Here is a 15,618-nt window from a genome sequence, read left to right as displayed (position 1 = left end):
CTGTGATTAACGATTTTTAATATTTTTCATCTGCCTTTGAAACAATATACTAGGAGCCTTCTATTAAATTTTCAAGCTTTTTTATCCAACAAATAAAATTTTATTGATATTTTTAGAAAAAAAACTAAAAAAAAATGGAAAATGAAAATGTCCGTAAAGAGCTCAAAATAAATCAAAATATTTTCAAAATTTTACCGTGTATAGAAAATGCACATATAAACAACCTGTGAAAATTTCATATATCTACGGTCATTTGTTTTAGAGTTACACCAAAAACCAAAATCGATTTTGTTAAAAATCGATTTTGCGTAAAAATCCCTGTTTTTCCTTAATTTTTCTTTTGTTTTTCACGTCGCTTTTGAAAACTACTGGGAAATTTTTACTTTTGACCCCCCAAAGTACCAACTAGATTCACTTTCCAATCATAAAAGTTACTGTTAAAGAAAATCGAAGCAGTTTTACTGTCCTAAAAGGTGATGACAGACACAAAAAAAAATTAAAAATTAAATAAAAAAAAAATTAAAAATAAAAAAAAAAAAAAAAAAACACACATCATTGTAAAATCAATACATTCATCGTTCCACTCAGAATCTAAAAATGTCAGTTGATACACAAAAAAAATTGGACCATTCTTTTTTAAAATTGTTTACAAAAGATTTGCAACCATTTAGCGTAGTTGATGATCCAGGTTTTAAAGAATTTGTACATTTACTTAATCCTAATTATAAAATCCCTAACCGCCATTCTATATCAAAAGTTTTAATCCCAGCAGAATATGAAACATGTGTGAATGCGATGAAAGTTTTAATTAATGAAGAATTGGAAACTGGTTGTATTACAACTGACTGCTGGACTTCTAGAAATACAGAAGGGTTTATGGCTATCACTATACATTTTATTGATCTAAATTTTGAACTTAGGTCAGTTTTGTTAAGTTGTCATCCTTATAGTGAAAGTCATACAAGTGAAAATCTTAGTAACGAAATAAAAAATGTTTTACAAACATGGGGCGTGGATAAAAAAATTGTATTTGCTGTGTCAGACAATGCATATAATATAAAAAATGCATTAAGTAATTTACAATTAAAAAATCTAGGATGTTTTGCTCATACCCTTAATCTAATTGTACAGTCTGCATTAAAACAAGAATCCAGTATCATTGAAAAAGTTAAGGCGATTTCAACACATTTTAGAAAAAGTACCACTGCACATCACAAGCTAATGACATACCAAACAAATTTAGGGGAAAAGCAACCAAAAAAAATGCTTCAAGATGTTTCAACACGTTGGAACTCAACATTTTATATGCTACAACGCTTTGTTGATTTGGAAGTGGCAATTAGAGGAACAATAGGCCTTTTAGATAAAGCCCTAGACCCCTTAAACTCAGATGAATGGTTAACTGTAAAAGAATTTTGCAAAGTGTTAAGCCCATTTGAAGAAGCAACTAAGGCTATCAGTGGTGAACAGTACATGACAGCTTCATTGACAATTGTCATAGTTCACGGTCTTCAAAATGTCTGTGAACTAATGAAAAAGTGTAATTATTCACAAAGAACGAATCATTTAATTAATAATTTAGTTACTGGTATGAACGACAGACAAAGCTGGGGAAACATAGAAAAAAGTAATACCTTAGGTAAGTGTACGTTTCTGGATCCCCGATTTAAAAATGTACCATTTGTAAACAACGTTAGTATGTTAAATACTATAAAAAATGACATCATCGATTCCACAAGTCAATTAATTTCTTTGACCAGATCTGAAATTACTACTTCAAATACTACATCAAATATAGAACCTTCGACATCTTTAGAAAGCACATCCGGACCTAAAGAAAACACATTTTCAATTTGGGAAACTATTGACACGCTGATTACTCACATGCAACCGGTTGAAAGAACATCAAGATCAAGAGCAATAATAGAAGTTCAGCGTTACATGGAAGAAGCATTAGTTCCAAGAAGTTCTAATCCTTTGATATGGTGGAAAGAACAAAAACATAATTTTCCATTTCTCAGCATTTTGGCGAGAAGAATGTTGTGCTGTTTAAGTTCATCGGTACCATGCGAGCGTGTATTTTCAAAGGCAGGCTTAATATTATCTGACCGAAGATGCCGCTTAAATTCCAAAAAAGCTCAGATGTTGTTATTTTTAAATCAAAATGGAAATTATTAGATAGAGTCATTACTCATTACCTGTAAATTGGCAGTTTATATTTCAATAATAAATAATTTTTGTTTTAAGATTTTACAAAATTATGATATTTGAATATTTCTTATTTATTGTTCAATAATCACTAATGTCTATTGTCTAATACATTGAGTATTGAATATTGACGTATCCTGTACACATATAATTAATATTTAGATAGGTAACAATGAAGCATACTGTTTATACTACCTCACGATGGCACTATACAGTATAATATATACATACCATGACTAAATCTATTTAGTCATGCTATATACTATACATAAATCTGATAAAACGCAATAACAGAATCACTAAAAGCATACAATTATTTAAATTTTAAAGCACTAAAATATAATTTGATAATGATTTTTTATAGTAATTATAATATAATATATTATTAATATTAGTATCACTAAAATTGTAATATATCACTTGTGATTTTTTTCACAATCACATATCACATTGTAAAATATCATATCCATAGAGTAATATTACTCTATGAAAATATCACTTGTGATTTTTTTCACAGTCACATATCACATTAATTCATAGTATCAGTATCAGTAGCACCTCCTTATATGATATATATAAATATCAAAAAATGAAAAAAGTAGCAATCACTGGTATCTCAATATCTGAGTAACAGTCTGTTACTGCTACTTTGGAATCACTGTGAAAAAATCACTGCTACTGCTATTTCACGCCATCACTAGAAAACACCTAACAGCGCATTCTCTTGGTCATTGCTCGGTTTCGTTTGCCTGTGTAGCGTCCTCTTAAGTCTTAAGTTATACTTATAATGAACCACAATTACAATTTAAATAAAGCTTACCAGTTAGATCTTCAGCAGTATCAGTAGAGTTTTTCATGTTTAAACCTATAAACACAGTACATTTGTAAAATAGTATTACAGAACTGCAATAATTAAAATAAATTTATAATATAAATGTACAAATTGTAGTTATTTGAATTTACTAAATCACCTTTATCTTCAGTATTTGTGTTACTATTACTCATCATTGCAACATCAATTAATGAATTATCACTGATGAAAAAATCATTGTTGACAAAATCATCAATAGTTATATGATTTGTATTACCTGTAAAAACAAATAGTTATGATTATGTAGTGTTTATTAGATATTTAGTGAAAATAAAACAAAATATTTACCAATTTGATCTGATGGAGATCTGATCTCAACATCTGATGTATGACATGGTTTATCCTGTAAAGCATTTTCCATCACTGTGAATTCATTTTGACTTGATTGAGTTAAACTATTTTGAACAGGAAGCACTTTCAAACTGCAGGAATCAATTTCTGAAATTTAGTATACATTAATCATAGGTATATTACATTTTTATACTTTATTTAATTATTTATTAATATAATAAAACTCTTAATGATATATTTTTTTTATTATTTGGTTTTTTAAATAGTTAGGTAACTTACTAGAAAATTTAGGGAATTTCGGAAGATCTGAGTCACTGTCACTGCTATTACTATCATTAGTGAATGATTAATCATTTTCACTTTCTTTTATCATTTTTTGTGTTTTTTTGTGATTATTTTTGGTGTACATACTTCTGTTTTAGTTGACGATTGTGTAAGAAAATTATTTGCCATTTTTGATGCTTCACTAAAGTTTGTTATACGTTTTTACATAACACTTTAATTTTACAATTTGTCCAGGTATTCTTCATAGAAGGTTTAATGGTATTTTTAATTTCCCAAGTTATTTTTTTTGTTGACACATTGGGCCATAAACACATTAAAGTTTATCATCCAACTGTTTGGTATAGGTTCAATTGTGTTTTCGTCAATAAACTTTACAACATACCAACCAGCAACTGCCGCCATGATTATCTATAACTAATTTTTATATTATATGTATTAAGTTATTATGTACATAATTGTTTTCTTAAAAATATACACACACACTGAACATATTATACTCATTTTTAAATTTAGTGCTCATAAGTATGCAGTAAAGGAAATACTACAAAACTCGTGTTTTATGGTAAACAAACTCATTTATAAACAATATATGATATTGGCCAAAATGAAAAATTTTCTTGAAGTTAAGTAACTAATAGAATACCAATTAAAGATGATTGAGAAGGGTTGGTATAAAAATCTGTAGTTTTATTGTATTTTTTACTAATGAGTCATTAGTAATGACTATTGGCTGATTTAATACTTTACTATGTGCAAAATTTGAAATTTCAATAATGGTGCCGCATTTTTAATCTACAACATGAAATTTGAACTTTTGAACTAAGTTTAAAATTACAAAATACTACCTCTTTATAATGAGGATTGCAGGTATCATTTAATAAAATAACGTCACTATGTTCTTTTTCTAGTTTAAAATTATTTGGTTTTACTTTGTGGTTAGGTAATATTTGAAGATACCTTTCTTCAGCCAGTCTTTGTACTAGTTGTGGTAGAATATCATAATATTTTCTCAACATTTTTTTTTATTTTTTGTAAATAGTTCTCAAAGGAACAATTGCCAAAATTATTCAAATTTCCAAATTTTCTAGCATCATCAGTTAAATGTAATAAGTTATGAAAGTTATGAGACATAAATTGAGGATCATAAATTAATTTTGTACAAATAACAAAATGTTTTAAAAGTTCTTCCGCATAGTCCGTGATAGTTTGTAAATGTATGTTTGATAATAGTACAGTAATAGCAAAATTAAGAGACAAAAATGTTTATACTTGTTGTTCTCTAATTTTTTTTTAAAAACAACAACATTGGTGTATAAAATAAACTGCCTAAATTCTGTAGCTTTAAAGCGTTTAGAATCTTTCAAAAGCCTAGGTTTTCTAGCAAATTCAACAGGAATGTAGGGAACTAAATTTGTTAATGATTCCTATATAACCTTTATATTTCTAGAAGGTAATTTATGAGGAGGCAGTCCAAAACACCAAGTAGAAACAAGTAACTTTTTCATAACTCCAAGACATATTAGATGCATATGATCTAAAGGAACTTGAGTCACAAGAATAGTTCTTGTGACTCAAGTCCCTTTATTTGGAATTTTTTCTAAAATTGTATGACATGTATGATGATCCGGATCAGTTTGATTCATAAAATCACTACCAACAAACTCTTTCAAAAAATCGTTGAAGTCTGATGGTTTATCATAACCATGATAAATTGCAACACAACAAATATTTACAGGCAATATGATATTAATATTATTGACAGAGTATAATATTGTATATACTTGACTTGACGAAGACTTACTAAAAGGTAGCCCATCAATATTTATAGCTACATTAATAACATCAAGAAAATTAGACGAATCAATATTTTTCAATATTCTAGATATGGAATTTTCTAATCAAAAATGATAATATTGTCCAGGACTGACATCATGTAAAATTGTTTGCCTTGGTGTATGTAAAAAAGCTTTTGGATTGATTGGAATATTTTTCAAATCCGGTATTTGCCTTTGAATCAATAATAGTTCTCCTAGGGCTGTGTGAGTTATCTTATTCCTAACTGCCCATTTCCTTAATTGATCAGGGACTGATAATTTTAAAGTTTCTGGTATATTATGTTGATAATTAGCTTGGTCAGTGTTAATAACATTTTCGATTAATTCAGATCTTTGCTTTGGAATAAATTTACTAGTATTGGATAATGTTTGGGAGACATAATTGCTATTTTTAATGGACATTTTTGGTGAACTATCAAGTGTAGTTGTGTTTGAAATATTATTTCCCTCAATTAACAAGTTATTTTCCTGTGATAAATAGCTATGGTTCAGAATATTATCTGTGAAATATCGTTTTTATTTTTGTTGTTTCGATTTTGAAAAAAAAAAAAACGATATTTTTTACAGCCAAAGTTCTCTTATTTATGTAGTGAAAATTGTGTTTCTTAATTATGACTGTAGCCTTCTCCGTTCTTTCTCGCGCAAAATACTTTTTGCTATGTTTTACTTTAATGGTGAGATGGAGACTTCACGCATGCAGGATTAAACAGTTATCACTTTAAGAATATTCATTCATTTGACTAAAATAAATTATGATAAATTGATTGGGAATATATAATTATAAAATAAGTATTCATTTACTATCTGTAACATCATGGCTATAGATTATTCTCCAATTATTATTCTTTTATGAATATTACTTTACTTGGGATAAAATATTTATAGTTGTAGTGATCTTAAAAAATGATCCATCGCATATCTTCTTCATATTGTTCAGTATTATGAATATAATAATTAAAAAGAAGATTGATAGAATGTACCATGAATATCTTGTGCTAGTTGGGTATTGACCTTCAATTAATATATTTTATTCTGGGTTTATTATTGTTTTTTAATTGTAATTTTAATGTTATGTAGACATGAATATTGAACATATATCAGAAAAAATACTAATGATAATAGATAATTTAAAATGAAGTAATTCTATGCTCGTAATTTTGTTTATTATTTAATGTATAACTTATAACCAAGTTCATCACATTTATCCATTTAACATCATAATTATTTCAAAAAATTGTCGTTTATAAATTTAATATAACAATAAGACTCTTATATTAGTTATGTAGTAAGTACTTCTGTAATAAAGTTTGAAAATTAATAATATACATATAACATCTTGTATAACATTTAAAAAATAAAAAAAAGCAGGTAAGTGGATGTCGCTCTGCTATACAGTAGATTAAAAGTGGGTCATTGTATAATGGTTGTATTAGACTTGAATTCAATGATATAATATCAAGGTATAAGAAAAACGATTCTGAGTGGAGACGGTTTGTCAATCTGCTTATTTTATATTTTGTTATTATTTATTTTATCATGTAAGTTGAATTAATATTAAAATATTATAATTTTTTATTCGTTTCTATGGTGATAAACAAAGCGTTAGAACTTAAAATCCCATTTTTAGCATTTTTTCGTAATTTTCCGGTGGTTTTTCTCGTGGAATTAAATAACTATTGAGAAAATCTAAAAATGACCTGTCTAAAGTACCATCTTGATCCAATTTGCTAAAAGATAAGGTACTATATGTTGAAATCGAAACACTTCTTCTGGAAGTAATTTTGTATACAGGATATAAAAATAAAAAAAATAATAAAATAAACACCATTGTAAAAACAATAGCTTCCTCGCTCCGCTCAGAATCTAATATAAAGACTGGATCATACAGCTGATTATATCAAAAAAATAAAACAAATTAATATATATTGCACCTCGTATTGCAACAATATAAAATGTACACACTTTAAAATTATTTATTATTTAAAACATGAACAGACTTCTAATTTTATACAAAAATAATAATACAAATATAATTAAAAAATTATTAATATCTTGTTTATAAAATAACATTTTATTGGTATGGATTTAAAATAATATCAAATTTAAATTAATAATGTTAACAACAGTTCAACGACTCAGACTAGGTTTATAAATATATTAGACTGATAGATGACAAATCATCTAAATATACTAATACTATTTCAGTATATCTCATAAACGCTGAGGGGCTATTACAGTACCCGAAAGGCAATCAGCCATACTCATAATGCCCTAAAAACGTTGAAAAAGAAATATTTGGACGACCGTTCTGATACTTTCACATGGAAATAGGCATTCTTTAAATCTAACTTTACGAAGAAGACCTTCCCTTTTAAATTATCCAATAGATCATCTATATGTGGATTCGGATAATGCTCTTTCTTCTTCTTCATCAGCTTAGCCCATTCGGGACCATCGCTGCCATCAAAATCTGTCTCTCTGATATGCTGTTTTTAAGTTTGCGTTCTGGTCTATCATTACTATATCTTTGGCAACTACGTCAATCCGTCGGGTTTTGGGTCGTCCTAGGGGTCTCGTTTTATTTATTTAATTGATTAGTACATTTTTAATTAACTGTCCATCTGCTCTCGATGAGTGCCCGAACCATTCTAATCGGTTTTTCCTGATAAAAGAGAGTATGTCTGGCTTGTTATAAATAGACTTTAAATTTTCGTTATTTCTTCTTTCGTATATCTGTGTTTCTGAGTTAAAGATTGGTCCATAAATTGTCTTAACCATAGGTGCCGACTTTTAAATATTAGCACGGGGGCAAACTCTTCTGTTAAGCGAAAAAAAATTCTATAGTATTCTGTAGTTTGTTTACCGGGAGGGTAAATTACCTAATTGTCCCTTAACTCTATTTTAATACTCCTCTAGGGTGCAAAATAAAATATTATGTATATTATTTAAATTTTCTTTATTGCTTTTATTTTTTTTAAATTATTTACATGAAAATTAATTTTTTTATTATACAATACATTATATTAAAATATATACATTTATCTTAATGCGAAAGTATTTTTTCTTGTTGAACACTTATAAAAGTATTTCCTATTTTGCATAGGTCCAAAGATTCTACAATTGGTTTATAGCAGTTGAGAATCGCCAAATCATTCAAACGTTTTTGTGTCATAGTACTTCTCATTTAATTTTTCAATCTTCTTAACATCGAAAAAGATCTTTCAGTAATACATGTTGTGACTGGTACTGTCAATATCAATTGTATGCATTTTCTTAGCTCTGTTAAATGAATGACCAAGTGTTGTTTATCTTTAGCAATATTTAAAACATCCGAAAATGATGATACATTTAAGCCTTGGCCTTTAATTATATCATGAAACATGTCTCTGTGCAGTTTTAGTTGTACTGTTATCATATTTAAGAGGCATTTTTCGTTTTTTAGATTCTTTTGGTGGATCTAATTTTAAATCTGACCATTCGTTTTTTGCAGATTCCCATAAAATATTGAATACATCTCTCATATTTCAAATAGTATCTTTCAAAGTGTTCAAAATTTTAATTCAAAGTTTAAAATATAAAGACTTACTTTGTAATATTGTATTTGTTGTTTCCATATGTTTAAAAATACTAATTACTATTTTAAGCATTATATAAGTATCTGAGGATTTTAATTGTTTTAAAAATCTTTTTGCTTTAGAATCTGCATCGTTCTTTTCAGTTTTTGAAAAATCTGACAAAAATGTCAATCGTTCATTGTAGTTATCCATAACAGATAACAATGAAGAATATCGTAACGTCCATCTGGTTGGACAAAGTCATGTTCTCTTCTGTTTGTACCATTTTAAAACAAGATAGCCTCTTGGGTGATTGTTTGATAAATGTAATTAATTAACTTATACAATTTAGTATATCTCTAGCTTTTTCTACATTTCGCATACTATCTTGGGTAACAAGATTTAAAGAATGAGGTCGACAGTGAACAAACTGGGTTCAATTTCTTTAGTTCTAGCTTGTAATCCTTTATGAATTCTAGAACCATTGCTAGCGCCGTCAAAACATTGTCCTCTAATATTATGAATATTCAACTCTAATTTACACAGAATATCTTTTAAAATATTGAAAAGAGTAGTATAATCAGTTTTAGGTGTTTCATAAAATCCTATAAAATATTCTATTTCAAATGATTTTTTGTTCACTGTTCTTAAACAAAATGAAATTTGTTCTTTTACTGTAATATCACTGGTTTCGTCTAATAAAATAGCGTGAATTGTATTCTCTTTAATTTTTTTAATAATGTTTCTTAAGACTTCTCTTGAAAGTATACTAAGAATTTAATTTGTTATATCATGGGAAATCCATTTATAAGTAGCTCTACCTAGTCAGTTTTTTAATTCAGTCGATTCTTCCGATCGAATTTTTAATAACTGATTGAAATTTGCAGATTCATCAGTATGCTCTCTTATTGCTACGCCTTGTTTTGCCAAAAAAACTATATAAGATAATATTTTATCAAAAGCAAATCTTGATTCTTCCATAGATTTTTTATGACTATTCGAAATTTGAGCGTATACATTAGCATTTGTTTTAATAAAATAATTTTTAACGATATTTGTTTTGTGCAATTCTGAGCGTTCATGCATATTAAACCTTTCCACCGCTTTTTTCCAATTATTAAAGCCCTCCGAGATTAATACAGAAACATTTTTGTTGCTATTATTACTCATAGGTTTACATAATTTGCAAAAAACTTTACCATTAATTTGATCATGTTCTAACCAGTCATATTTGTTTAACCAAAATGTTAAGAATGTTCTTTGTTTTGAAAAATCTGATGTACTAGACGTCGATAAGTTATTTTCAGATTGAATTGATGGTTTCTTCGTTTATCGTTACTGTCGATTGTACACGCTTGATGTTTGACAGTTTCATTTTAGACGTCGTATTGTTAGCAGGTGAAGTGCGTATATTTGTTCAATTTTATATTTAATATTAATATTTCGATTTTATTTTTATAATATTTCATTAAAATGCCAAAAGACATTAATTTACAAAGATATTTAAGAGAATATGGAGACGTATTTTCAACTGGTGGCGATATACTATTTTGTAAAGTATGTTCAGTTAAAGTAAATGCAGAAAAAAAATTTACGGTCACGCAGCATTTGAAAGCAAATAAACATGAAAGTTTAGCAGCTCGTCGAAAGTAAGTCCTCAGAATATACTCAGCAATTGTTTACTGCATCCAACAAAAAGTCGGCATTTTCTAAAGATTTGTGCAAGGCACTAATGACAGCAAATATTCCTATAAACAAAATTTCTAACACCGAATTCCGAAATTTTCTTGAAAAGTATACACTACACGCTGTTCCTAGTGAAAGTACTTTAAGAAAGACATACATAAATAACTGCTATGACGAATGTATGTCGGAAATAAGGCAATATATTACAGGAAACAAAATATGGGTGTCAATCGACGAAACCACTGTGAAAAGGAGGTACATCGCTAACGTAGTTGTGGGAACATTGTTGTCAGATGGTCCTGGCAAAATTTTTCTTTTGACAACGGAAGTACTTGAAAAAGCCAATTGTTCTACAATTATAAAACTATTTGATAATGCAATGTTTTTACTATGGCCTAATGGTATACGCCACAACAATGTATTGTTATTTTTGTCTGATGCAGCACCTTACATGAAAAAGGCAGGCGACACTAAAAAAGTTCTCTATCCTAAAATAATACACTTAACATGTTTAGCGCACGGATTGCACAGAGTTTAAGAGGAAGTTCGTGTATTACCCTAAAGTGGATAAATAAGTGTCAAGTGTAAAACAAATTTTTTTAAAATCCCCTTCACGAACTGTATTATTTAAAACTGTAAATCCTGGAATACCTCTTCCTCCAGAGCTGATTTTAACTCGTAGGTTCGAACATATAATGAGCTTCCGAAGACAACTATTTCATCAAACACGAAGATATTCATAAGCTTCCAAACACGCTAAGAATTACGACAAACGATTCTCAGTTCAGAATTTTTTTCACCGATGACATAGTAACTTGCTTTCTATGCAAAGCCAGCGGACACACATCAAATAATTGTAAAAATATAGATGATACAATAGGAAAAAGTACAACATCCAGCCCAAACAAACTAAACATGCCTGAAGACGTCGCTACAAATCACACCGAATTAATTGAAAATATCCGCTTTCCAACAAGCCCAATGTCTGATATACTTGACCAAACCAAATCGGATTTGACCGAAAATCTCGAAGAAACCAAATTTTTCCCTTTAACTCAAAATCATCTCGATGAAGCACCACTCAGCGCACCAATTGAAACACACAAAAGACTGATTTCTGATTCTTCATCCTCTAAACCTCCAGACTCCCCTAATGCTTTATTGCCATCTACCTCAGTAAAAAAACCATCAAGAAACCCAAAATACAAGCTCACTCAAATTCGTCCAGCAGTCTCGATACAAATTTAGACGACAGACTAAATCCAATCATCGATCACTTCACCATCAACGAGTCCTTACCAATCACATACATTCAATTCAAATACATCCTGGACAACTTTAACAATAAATCAATGAATGTACACACACTTACCGAAAGTATAAACACAAGCATTCCAACCTTAATAGACATAATCGAACAAATTCATCCTAAAATAAAGGACAAAGCACTCAAATCACGCCTAACGAAGCTTAGAAATCTACTTTTCCAATCCCAACCTCTTAAACAAAGTTCTATCCAACACTAAATATGTCTAAACAAAACATAACAAAACCACACAGCCTTTTCCTTTTTTTCCTTCTCTTTATATCTTCTCAATGACCTTATTTATACAATGGAATATTAACGGTTTCTATAAACGTTCTGTTAGCATCAACTGCATTATATACGATCTCCAACCTTCAATACTATGTCTCCAGGAAATCAACCTTAAGAATAATCACTCTGCAAGTATCAAAAATTACACCGGTTACTTTAAAAACAGAACCGATGTTCTCAGGGCAAGTGGTGGGGTAGCCACCTTCGTCAAAGACACCATCGATTCTGAAAATATTCCAATTACCTCTGATCTCGAAGCCATCGCAACTTTAGTCAAATTACAAAAACCTCTATGTATTTGCAACATATACATCCCCGATACCAAAATTTTTCACTAAGCAACATTTAAAGGATATTATTAAGCAGCTCCCTAAACTATTCGTCCTTTTGGATGACTTCAATAGCCGCAACACCTCATGGGGATGCAATCACACCGACCACAGAGGCCAAATGGTTGAAGAATTTCTAGAAGAAGAAACACTCATCCTTATAAACAACAATGAACCCACTAGACATAATGCTTCAAATGGAAATTTCTCTGCAATAGATCTCGCAATCACTAGTATCAACTCCACTACATTATTTGACTGGCAAGTACTTCCAGCCTACAGCGATAGTGACCACTGGCCCATTGGAATTCAGTATCAAAACCACCTTAATGAAAAAAAATACTCCACAAAATGGAACCTTAAAAATCCAAACTGGGAACTCTTTTCTGAAATAATTGAATTCAAACTTAATCAAAATCCATTAGACTTAAAACCATACGGCTATCAACTAGAAATAAACTCAATAGTTAGAGAAGTTACTGACATTTTTATAGAAGCAGCTAACCTATCAATTGGACTAAAAACACACATAAACATAAAAAAATCTGTTCCATGGTGGAATAAAGAATGCCAAGACGCTATTAAAAACTATAAAAAAATCTTAACCGATATAAAAAAACTAAATCCACTTCAGATCACATTCAGCTTAAAAAAAACAGAGCTATAGCGGGCTTCATCACAAAAAAAGTAAACCATTATCTTGGCAAAATTTTACGTCATGCTACAGCTGTACAACTTGGAAACAATTTATGATCGTCAATCTTCAGTTATTGTCTCTTTAAATAGTAAAATGAATACCATGAACAACACTGTTAGTATTTAAATTTGGTATGTTCAATTTTTAATATTATTTATGGATTACTGTTTTATACAATTCATTAAATTTGTCAAAGGTACAATTTGTAACAAAAAACTGCTTTTTATGCTTGAAAAGGCATAACTATATTTCTAAACTTATATGGCACATGAAAATTTACCATAACTTAGGAACTCTGTCGTTTTATATGTGCAAACAGCAATCATGTTGTAGAGACTTTTGAGGTTTAAAAAGCTTTAGGCAATATTTAAACAGAAGTCGTTCGTTAGTAAAATCAAATTTGGATAATGCATTACACAATAATTTAGGTAGTGAAGCTATTGGTAATAACTATAATGATACTGAACCTTCTTCATTTGCATCTACTCTTTTTAATTTGTCAGAAATTACTACTACCTCTGATCACCATATTGACACATATGAAGTTCTAGAAGATATTCATGTTGTTGATGAACTTATAAGGACTAAAACACTGATGACTTATTTTTGTTGCCTTAACACAAATATCATATACAAATATTGTTAAGAAGTGTGCATTAAATTTTATTAGTAAACTTATGATGAAACCTTCTGTAACAAGTATGCTTTTACAAGAAATAATAGATGGGGTCATGGAATTATATTCTAGTGATATAGTACTTGAATTTAAGTCAAATATTATGCCACTTTTAAACTTAAGTAGTGTCTCAACAAAATTTGAAATTGAAGAAATGTTTAAAGCTCTTCAACATCCGTTTTTAGATCTTACAACTGAGAACCTTCGCATGAAATACTTAGTTTCAAATTATCTTTTAATCATACCAAAGACTGTAATTGTAGGTTACACAAAAGAAAAAAAAACTGTTCTTGGCGAAGATAGATTTATAATGACCAGTGCAAGGACATTTTCTTTCTTTAAAAAAAAATCATAAAGCTTTCTTTGAACTTCCTGATATTTATAAAACTGCAACTAAATTTATTAATGAATCCTTGTCCAATAATAAAACAATGATTTCATTTTTAGATGGTTCCACTTGGAAAAAAATGAGAAAATTTCAGACAAAATTGTATTCCCTATTTACTTATACTATGATGATGTTGAATTAGGTAACCCACTGGGTTCACACTCTGGAATACATAAAATGGGATGTATTTATTATTCAGTAGTAGCATTTCCTCCTGAATATTTGTCTGCCTTGGAAAACATTTTTATTTCACTCTACTGATCCTGGAATTCATAAAGTGACAAATGAAATAATGTTTTCATCCCTAATCAATGAGTTGAAAGCATAGACATAATATAGATGGACTGCGCGTTCAGCCCTTATCATGTCAGCAATAAAAAACTTATGTAGAAGGTAAATAATCATGGAAAAATGTTTATCTAACAGCTTTCCTCCATGATACGGAAATACGGAATCAATAGTTACCACGAGAGTTGCCGCGTTTTTATCTTTTATATTTTTCGATTTTTTGGTTATAGTTATAACATAGGCATACGATATATATTCTATATTAATTATTATGTCTATGAGTTATAATAGCATAATATTATCATAGTCATAATATATATTAAGTCTATGAATATTATATCACAGAATAAATAAAACATAGCATTAAGCATATTTTATATTATTAATTCAAGTATTATTAGTTTTGGTTGTTGAATGTTGATATTTTGTAAAACAGTGGTAAAATGGTTAATATTTGTTCTATTAAAAGCTGTAGAAACATTGGTAAGGATGGTATTCATATGCATAAGTAAGTTAAAAAGTTATAGAATTTTAATAACTTTTATATTTTTATTACATTTAACTATTTTACATATTATGTTTTTAAGATTTCCTAGTAATAAACAAGCGGCAGTGATATGGACTAACATAATTAAAAAAATACAACCATCGTACATGCCTTTAAAAACTTCAATGATTTGTAGTGCTCATTTTCAATCTTCTGATTACAACTTGAACTGTAAAAAAATAAGATTAAATGACAATGCTGAGCCAAGTATTTTTTTAACAAGTAATATTAAATAATGCCTAATTAGCTATAAGTTAACCTTCCTTTCATATAATATTGTACTATTAAATTATAATTTACAACGATTATTTGTTATTTAGCTAGTAGAAAGTCTTTGATGAAAATATTTGAGGATTTACCCAAAGA

At 28.9% G+C, this 15,618-nt stretch overlaps 1 protein-coding gene across 1 annotated transcript in view; it reads left to right on the top strand.

Moving 5' to 3' along the window:
• Positions 1 to 2,839, top strand: part of LOC103309365 (zinc finger BED domain-containing protein 4-like) — a 24,744-nt gene extending 21,905 nt beyond the window's left edge. The window contains exons 2-4 of the mRNA XM_008184632.1: positions 656 to 976; positions 1,097 to 2,061; positions 2,726 to 2,839. Coding sequence (XP_008182854.1) covers positions 656 to 976; positions 1,097 to 2,061; positions 2,726 to 2,839 — 1,400 coding nt within the window. The remainder of the gene's footprint in view (positions 1 to 655; positions 977 to 1,096; positions 2,062 to 2,725) is intronic.
• Positions 2,840 to 15,618: the final 12,779 nt, after the last annotated feature.

The sequence above is a fragment of the Acyrthosiphon pisum genome, unplaced genomic scaffold, assembly GCF_005508785.2.
Source record: "Acyrthosiphon pisum isolate AL4f unplaced genomic scaffold, pea_aphid_22Mar2018_4r6ur Scaffold_20960;HRSCAF=22641, whole genome shotgun sequence".
Lineage (NCBI taxonomy): Eukaryota > Metazoa > Arthropoda > Insecta > Hemiptera > Aphididae > Acyrthosiphon > Acyrthosiphon pisum.
The sequence above is the reverse complement of the archived record's forward strand: the minus strand, read 5'-3'. Positions and strand labels throughout refer to the sequence as shown.